We start from the raw sequence: 8,206 nt of genomic DNA, 5'->3' as shown, positions 1-8,206 counted from the left end.
GCCATGCAGAAAATGACAAACCTTGTTACATTAGTAAAAATGTAAAATCCACTTGTTTGTTTGATCTGCTTGGGTCCGCTAGTTACATGTAAAGTTTGATATGTTACAATATTTTGTCTCTGTGTCAAACATTATAGTCATATTGTTCCCATCGGGCCTGCTTATAAAGACCCTCATTACAAGTCTGTGGAACAACGTGACCTTGGTAAAAGGGAGTAAAGAGAAATCCTTTTAGGATTTTAACTTTTATGTAAAGCTGAGAGGGTCAGTGTGAATAGTGTTGCATCTCCGCGCCTCAACATTTAGTGAACCTTAAAAAAAAAGAAGAAGTATAATGTACTCAATGAAAGATGTTTTAAAATCTTTGAACAGGAATGCATAAAAGAAAGGATATTTACCATATTCTCCCTGTTATCGCCCCAAAGAGATTCATTCTTGTCAAAGAATGTAGATTTGCAACTTATAGGTATGCATATTTGAAAGCTTGATTTCAGTTTTCCTCACAATACACTGGCTAAAATGAAGACTGCTCCTTTGTATCACATGTAACCCTGTTATTGTTAAGCTCATTACATCATACGTATATGCATTGTTTCATATATGTTTTTATTTATACACATTAGAGATGCTAATAAATTTTATTTTTAAAAGTGTTGGAATTTTCTTGCACCCTTTCTTCCATTGTGGATTGCGGATCCTACTGTGTGATCTGGGTAGTACCAAAAGTCCAGAGGCCTCAAGAGAAGATATTTTATTTTAGACGTTTTGAGCAAGTTTGTATCACAATCATCACAATGAGCACGGATTCCTGATTTGGCATCTTGGTATGAACAGCTTGGACCACAACACTGTATATAAAAGATGACCATAGCCACCAGTGACGTGAAGCCAGAGTATTAAACACAATGAAAACGGTTTACTGTGGATACTAACTCTGCTTCTCATGGTTTCCGTTCTGCCTGTTTTTTTTCCCGGAAGTTGTCGTTCGGTTTGGACCTATGGTGTTGCCGTATTTCTATTAGGTACTCGGCGTATGGGTAATGTAGTGTAGCAGGAGACACGTGGGACGCTGCGTTGCCGTTCATTCGAAGTTTACGGAAACATGGCGGGCCTGGAACTGCTGTCTGATCAAGGATACCGTTTAGATGGGAGGAAAGCCACCGAGCTGCGGAAGCTTCAGGCCCGTATGGGTGTGTTCACTCAGGCCGACGGCTCTGCGTATTTAGAGCAGGGGAACACCAAAGCTCTGGCCGTGGTGTACGGTCCCCACGAAGTAAGTGCCGCGGATGGAGGAGAGGGTTAGTGGGGATAAACAATAAAATGCATTTGATTATGGTCATCACACCAGTGACATAAAGTCGCCACATTTTGATATAATATAGTGTAAATACCTGAGAAAGGGGCATTTTCAGCGAGAACTTTTGCTTGTAGCAGTACTTGCACAGTGTAGTATCATTATTAAATTATTGCTCAAAGCAGACGGGATGTGTAGTAAGTTTTATTTAAGGCTCAACAGCATGAAGTATGAATTGAAATCAAAGTTGTTGTTGTACACTGTACACTTGTTGTTGAATTCATACCTTGTTTCATGGTATGAATTCAACAACACTTTTCCACTTGAGTTTTTTTAGTCCATATTGAGATATTAGCATCACACAGTGGCTGTTGATTTGTTGGTTGCACATCCATAATATTAATTTCCTTACGCCACATCCTAAAGGTGCTCCTTTGGAATGAGACATGGTAATTGTAGAGGTCATTTGAGAATATTAAAGAAACCTGTTTGAGGTGTGTGATGTGGGGTGCTATCCTGCTGGAAGCAAACATCACAAGATGTGGTCATAAAGGGATGAACACAGTCAGCAACAATAATCAGGTTGACTCTGTGCAAATGATACATTTATATTCCATTTGTGTTAACAAGCCGTTGAACAAGTGCACCAAAAAATGTGTCCAGTTGGTGTATATTGCAGCATTTATTTATGTTGGGTGCAGTTAACATTGTTCCAGTGTGTAAGCACGGTAACGTCCAGTCCAAGCTGTACATCAGTTCTTACCTGTCGTTTTCAACCAGATGCGAGGTTCCCGAAGTCGGACTCTTCATGATCGAGCAGTTATCAACTGCCAGTATAGCATGGCCACGTTCAGCACAGCGGAGAGGAAGAGACGACCACACGGAGACCGCAAATCCACTGAGATGAGCCTCCACCTGAAGCAGACATTTGAGGCTGCTGTGATGACCCAGCTGTACCCTCGATCTCAAATTGATATCTATGTCAAGGTTCGTGTTGGACTGACGCTTCATCTGGTGAGAGGTATTATTGCAGAAATAGATTTTTTTGTAATTGTTCACAAGCACGTTTCCATCGTCTTCCAACAGATTCTGCAGTCAGACGGAGGGAATTACAGCGTGTGCGTGAATGCTGCCACATTGGCAGTGATTGACGCTGGCATCCCGATGCGGGACTATGTGTGTGCCTGCACTGTAGGGTTTGTGGATGAGACCCCCCTTGCTGACCTGTGCTACGCAGAGGAAAATGGAGGCGTGAGCTCATTGGCTTTAGCGCTTCTGCCCCGAGGTGGACAGATCGCTCTGCTGCAGATGGATGCCAGACTGCATCAGGATCACCTCGAGACTCTGATTGAGGCTGCAATGACTGCTTGTAAAGGTGTGAGCAAAGTGCTGGATGAGGTGGTGAGGCAGCATCTTCAAGAAGCCTCTGTGCTCACCGGAGAGTGACGTGGGACGGCAGCAGGAACATGTGGATTCCAAGTGCAGCTTGAAAGTGTTATTGGACTTTAAATATTTACAAATGATATTAACGTTTAATTCATTTATATCAGTCACTGAATACTTTTGTATGAATGTGATAAATGTAATAATAAATATGTTAGTCATGCATCGTTTCCTTATTGGTTGTTTATTTATGAGGGAGGTATTCAAACTTGTCTACTTATACGACATCTGCTCCTGCAGCTTCACCTCTCCACCTGCCATTAAAACATGTATCCTCTCTTGTTTCTACTGACCTTCTCTCCAGGACACACCTCCATCACTCCCGGTTATCTTCCCCACCTGCTCCCTACTGTCTACGATGGAAGCTTGTTTGTCCAACTCATTTTTTTTTTTGCGATTTTAACCTTTTCTCAAAAGTTTAAGTTACTAAGTTCTTGAAATTTTGACTTATTTCTGAGCTCACACATTTTGAGATGCTATATATATATATATATATATATATATATATATATATATATATTTCCACTGGCAAGCTACCACAAGCTACCACATTGATGTTCTACATTTTATAGCAATAAATAACAATTAAACAAAACTACGTTTAAATGTTTAAAACTAAATAAACGCGTAAACTCACAAGCTAAATGAAAACTACGAGCTTTAGGCAAGTTTTAAATATGTACCTTAAAATAACGATGGAACAGGTTATTCATCCAGTATTTTCAATATTTCTTTGTGTCGTTTTATTTTGTTTTACTTTATTTTATTTTTAACTTGGTTGAGCGGAAGTCGGTGCGCCGCAGTAATGTTCCCGCAGGAACAAGGAAATCGAAAACGTCCAGCAGCGGCTTCTGCGATAAAGCCCCACCTCTGAAGGTGGATGTGACCAGTGGACACAGGTGAGTTTTTCATATATATTCTGCAAAATAAGACAAAGTTATTGTTAAACATCTTAAAAAACGCGTTTGCAGGGTATAGCGGGTTTAAACATTTACCATTTAGCGAAACCGTCCAGGCTAACCTCAGCTGTCAGTAGATGCTCTGACAATGGATCCCAGGAAGCAATTTCTCAGCTCGATATAAAGGCGTGTTTACCGCAGCGTCGAATGGTCATAAATGTCTTCATATCGATGTTTATTCCTCAGCGGCAGCTATCCTGACGGATTGTTAGTGTGTTTCCTTCAGGATCCGCCAGTAAATCCAGGCTTTGGAGTAACGTTACAGCTGATAATATGGGGCTGCTATCTGACCCAAACAGAAGACGGGCTTTGATCAGCATGCTGACTCGCCTCAATGCCCCAATCTGGTGAGCTTTAGTCAGTGCGAACCGTCTGCCTACTTTCGTTTAGCTCTCTCTCTCTCTATTAATATTACTCCTGTCTTGTTTTAGTGTGGTGTGCTACTTTGCCGGTGTGGCTTGGTTCATGGGTTTGGCCTTTGAGCCGTTCACTCTGCGGACATACATGTCAGAGAATGCCATGGGCTCTACCATGGTGGAGGAGCGCTTTCCAGCTGGGGAGAGAGCGCTGGCCACAGGGAGGGAGTTTGCAGCCCATAAGAAGAAAGTTGGGTAAGGTTTACTATAAGCTTGTGGGTCTTTATGCAGTTTGTTCCTAGTTTTTTGTTCTTTTTTCAAACTCAAGTCTAGGTAGAAGTCTGATCGTTTTTAGTGTAATCTTGTTTGACTATTTGCTTCTCTGCAGTGGGATGCCAGTGGACTGGCTCGTGAAGAATATGCAGGATCGAGGACTGGAAGTGTTTACTCAGAGCTTCTCTCGCACACTACCCTTCCCTGATGAAAACAAAGAGCGATATGTACGTTTATCGTGGAAAACTGATTTTGTTCTCAGCAAGAGACAGACTGGTGTTTGCATAATCTTTATGAATATTTCATGACTTCGTTTTTGGTGCTGTCTCCTCTTCTTGGCAGATTGTAAAAGGCACAAATGTATATGGTATCCTTCGAGCTCCTAGAGCTCCACGAACTGAAGCCTTGGTGCTGAGTGCTCCCTGCAGCCCAGGTGATAACAACAACCAGGCTGTGGGACTGCTTCTCGGCTTGGCTCAGTACTTCAGAAGTGAGTACAACACCCATTCCCCTCTCCTTCTCCACAATTTGAATGATGCTGCAGTTGCTTTTCTTGGTTTAATGAATGTTGTTTGTTTAATAGATCAGATTTACTGGGCCAAGGACATCATCTTCCTTGTCAATGAGCATGATTTGATTGGTATGCAGGCCTGGTTGGAGGGCTACCATCACACCAACACTACAGGTGATCAAACACGTGTATCTAGTTACAGTACAGTAAAATAAAGGAAAGAGATGTATAACTAAGTTAACTTTACTGCTGAAATGGTTCATCCAGGTATGTCGTGGTCTCCATTACAAGGCCGTGGTGGATCAATCCAGGCAGCACTGTCCCTGGAGCTTAGCAGTGATGTCATCACCAGTTTGGACCTGGTACTGGAAGGCCTCAATGGCCAGTTACCCAACCTGGACTTAGCAAACCTCTTCTATGCCTTTTGTCAGAAGATAGGAGTTCTTTGCACCATCCAGGGCAAGGTAAATGCTTATAAACAGATGCACTCTGCTCTGTGCATGGTTAGCAGAGTGCTAAGATTATGTGTTGGAGAGTCGTTATGTAGCTTTTCTTTGTGGATGTGTTTACAGCTGCAAAGGAACGATTGGGATAGCGTGTCAGGGTACAGCCACGCAGTCCAGACTATGATGCTGATGGTGATGAAGCAGGCCAGTGGGCGGCCCTGGGGAGACCATGGCCTGTTTCTGCGCTACCACATCGAAGCTGCAACCATCAAGGGTGTCAACAGCTTCCGGCAGTACAAGACTGACGCCACTACCATCGGCAGGTCAGAGATGGTGTATACTGATTTTGTTTATATTTAAGGCTTTTATGTTCTGCTTGTAATTTGACACTTTTATGATCTTTTTTTTTGTCTAAATGAATGTCCTGCAGGCTGCTGGAAGGAATGTATCGTAAGCTGAATAACCTCCTGGAGCGCCTGCACCAGTCCTACTTCTTCTACCTCATGCCGTCACTCTCTCACTTTGTCTCCATTGGATACTACATGCCAGCCTTCGGCTTGCTCGCCGTTATTCTGCTGCTTCGTGTATCCTGAAATAAAAATGAAATGAAATGTATAAAAGAAACCTAATAACAGCTGAGAGCAGGGTGGGAACAAATTCAACCTTCAGTTTTTTTCCTTGACTGTAATACAGGCATTAGACTTGTGGGTTCAACTCAATACTCCACCATCGACAACAGAGGATGGAGTTGCTGACATTGATCAGGTTAGACACACGTGCTAAGACAAACTCATCAAAACTGAACCTGAATTTTGCTGGTTAAGCAACACTTTAATAAAAATCTGCTTCCTCCCAGCAGTCCAGTCCAGGAGTGCTGTCGGTGTTGACTCCTCTGGTGATCAGCCACCTGACAGGAGTTGCTCTGTACGCGTTGCCGATCCGTTTTCAGGAGACTGCTGTCGAACATTTCCCTGTGTCTGAGACCGAGGCTGTGGTCCTGACAGCAATTGCTATTTACACAGCAGGCCTGGCGTTGCCGCATAACACACACAGGTACTACATAATATGTGTGTGTGTGTGTGTGTGTGTGTGTGTGTGTGTGTGTGTGTGTAAATTGATTTTCCTTGTTTATTTCCTTGTACATTTTATTAAATACACCTGTCCTACTGCTTGTTAACCCAAATATTTAATCAATCAATCAGATGATAGTAAGAAGTGGTTTGTCTGAGTATTTCACAAACTGCCCACACAACCATCTTTAGGGTTTACAGAGAATGATCAGAAAAAGAGAGAAAAATATCCAGCGAGCGACAGTTCCTGATGTCAGTGTAGAGTGACTCGAGGAGGGCAAAACATTAATGTACAAACTATGAAACTGAGTTTTCAGTATGAGCACAAATTCAAATCATTCTTACACTGAGTTATGTATGCATCAGTGCACACACTTAAGAGACATCCACATAGGAAGTGATTTCACAGCAACCAGAAACCACAGAAAGTCAGTAGCACTTGGTAACTTTAAGTTAAAAAGGTGACGGCGACGTAAAATTTGTGGGGCCCGAATGAGTCGATCAACTAAAGTGAGCTTCCTGTGTGGATTACCCCTCAAAGTTCAGTACATAAACTTAAATTGTAAACATGTCAAAACATAACTTTTAGTTGATTATCAGACAATGGTTAACTTGACGCAGGAGATTAAGTGAGCTGTTGTGTTGTTTGTTGCAGACTGCTGTCGGGGGAGGGCACGGAGCAGGGCTGGAGAGTGCTGAAGCTCGTCGCGGTGCTGTACCTGGCTGTGCTGCTGGGCTGCACTGCCCTCATCAACTTCTCCTTAGGCTTCATTCTGGCTCTCACTCTGGTGCCCTTAGCTGCCTTTGTCACACCCCACGTTCCAAAGTAAACACCTGCACAGACACTTTGGCCTTCATAGCCCTCTATCACTATACAGAACTAAAACCGTGTTCTGCTCTTTTTCTCTCTCCAGGGTTTTGTCAGCGTTCATCTTGGTCATCCTCAGCCCAGCTTGCACGCTCCTGTTTTCAGTCTTTTTCTTTCAAGAGCTGCAAGACATGCCTGTCAGCTTCCAAGATGGCTGGTTGCTGTATCTATCAGTCATTTCACAGGGGATCCTGGACCACTCGCTGTACGGATCTTTAGTCTACCCACTCATAGCCTTGCTGGTTTATCCATGCTGGCTGCTTTTCTGGAACATCCTCTTCTGGAAGTAGCCCACAGGTCCACTGAAGGGTCTCGTGAGTGCGACCGCCCTCCGAAATGTACTCAGGTCTGTCATTGCTGGGTGAATGTGAAGAATTACCAGTTGAATCCACTGGAGAGGAAAAAACAATGTACTGTAGTTGCCTTGGAGAAGACGCAGCAACTCCAACTCCATGTTTGGACATTTGGTTATTACGTTTACTCAAAATATTTCAGTCTTTAAACATCAGAGGCATTTCTGAGTCACCAAAAACTATTTGAAAGTGAGCAAAATGAACTGATTTCTACTTAACATCAGTCTCAGAATTACACAGTATAGCTGCATGAAGGGGATGAGTTTCCCAATAACTATAAAAGTCACGGTTGGGTTGATTTGTGTAAAAAGAGATTTTGATTAAAGACTTTTTTGGGGATTTCTTCTAAAGGTTTTTTGGGGGGATACATAAAGAACAATACTGTTTTTTTATTAATCATACAGGATGCTAAACATTGACTCGGTACCAACATATAAAACAGTGATATAATGGTAGAAACCATTTTGGCCGTCTGCCTCTTTTTAAAATGTTTGTCTGCATTGGAACAAGCCATCACTACATCTAATATTTTTATACTTGTTGAAACTTTGGTTTGTGTTTATTTCATATTTATGGCTGCCAAAAATAAAATACATTTTGACACCTTCCTGTATTATCACTGCGCATACGTGC

General features: G+C 42.5%; 2 protein-coding genes across 4 annotated transcripts; both read left to right on the top strand.

Annotated features, from left to right (window-relative positions):
• The first annotated feature begins 1,023 nt into the window (after positions 1 to 1,023).
• Positions 1,024 to 2,900, top strand: exosc4 (exosome component 4). The gene is made up of 3 exons (XM_084912467.1): positions 1,024 to 1,273; positions 2,075 to 2,281; positions 2,381 to 2,900. Exons 1-3 carry the CDS (start codon positions 1,103 to 1,105, stop codon positions 2,738 to 2,740), a joined length of 738 nt encoding a protein of 245 aa, XP_084768593.1. The 5' UTR covers positions 1,024 to 1,102; the 3' UTR covers positions 2,741 to 2,900.
• A 625-nt stretch (positions 2,901 to 3,525) lies between these two features.
• On the top strand, positions 3,526 to 8,192 carry gpaa1 (glycosylphosphatidylinositol anchor attachment 1). 3 transcript variants are annotated; one of them, XM_084911974.1, is made up of 13 exons: positions 3,526 to 3,636; positions 3,923 to 4,043; positions 4,128 to 4,307; positions 4,441 to 4,552; positions 4,668 to 4,815; positions 4,909 to 5,010; positions 5,104 to 5,300; positions 5,409 to 5,605; positions 5,713 to 5,866; positions 5,976 to 6,047; positions 6,142 to 6,335; positions 7,008 to 7,178; positions 7,267 to 8,192. In XM_084911974.1, the coding sequence occupies exons 2-13, from the start codon at positions 3,970 to 3,972 to the stop codon at positions 7,508 to 7,510; spliced, it is 1,845 nt and encodes a 614-aa protein (XP_084768100.1). In that variant the 5' UTR covers positions 3,526 to 3,636; positions 3,923 to 3,969; the 3' UTR covers positions 7,511 to 8,192. The 3 variants fall into 3 exon arrangements, with proteins under 3 accessions (XP_084768100.1, XP_084768098.1, XP_084768099.1); XM_084911972.1 differs by having other exon boundaries at positions 6,139 to 6,335; XM_084911973.1 differs by having other exon boundaries at positions 3,545 to 3,636; positions 3,909 to 4,043; positions 6,139 to 6,335.
• Positions 8,193 to 8,206: the final 14 nt, after the last annotated feature.

This window comes from Perissodus microlepis, chromosome 18, assembly GCF_051167445.1.
Source record: "Perissodus microlepis isolate ML-2025 ecotype Zambia chromosome 18, ASM5116744v1, whole genome shotgun sequence".
In the NCBI taxonomy this organism is placed as follows: Eukaryota; Metazoa; Chordata; class Actinopteri; order Cichliformes; family Cichlidae; genus Perissodus; species Perissodus microlepis.
Note: the sequence above shows the minus strand (reverse complement) of the source record. Positions and strands in the feature narration are given on the sequence as shown.

Coding starts and splice junctions, on each gene's coding strand:
- exosc4 (XM_084912467.1), top strand. CDS start 1,103: ATGGCGGGCCTGGAACTGCTGTCTGATCAAGGATACCGTTTAGATGGG. Junction 1,274..2,074: donor TGGTGTACGGTCCCCACGAA/GTAAGTGCCGCG, acceptor GTTTTCAACCAG/ATGCGAGGTTCCCGAAGTCG. Junction 2,282..2,380: donor AAATTGATATCTATGTCAAG/GTTCGTGTTGGA, acceptor GTCTTCCAACAG/ATTCTGCAGTCAGACGGAGG.
- gpaa1 (XM_084911972.1), top strand. CDS start 3,970: ATGGGGCTGCTATCTGACCCAAACAGAAGACGGGCTTTGATCAGCATG. Junction 5,301..5,408: donor TTTGCACCATCCAGGGCAAG/GTAAATGCTTAT, acceptor ATGTGTTTACAG/CTGCAAAGGAACGATTGGGA. Junction 7,179..7,266: donor GTCACACCCCACGTTCCAAA/GTAAACACCTGC, acceptor TTCTCTCTCCAG/GGTTTTGTCAGCGTTCATCT.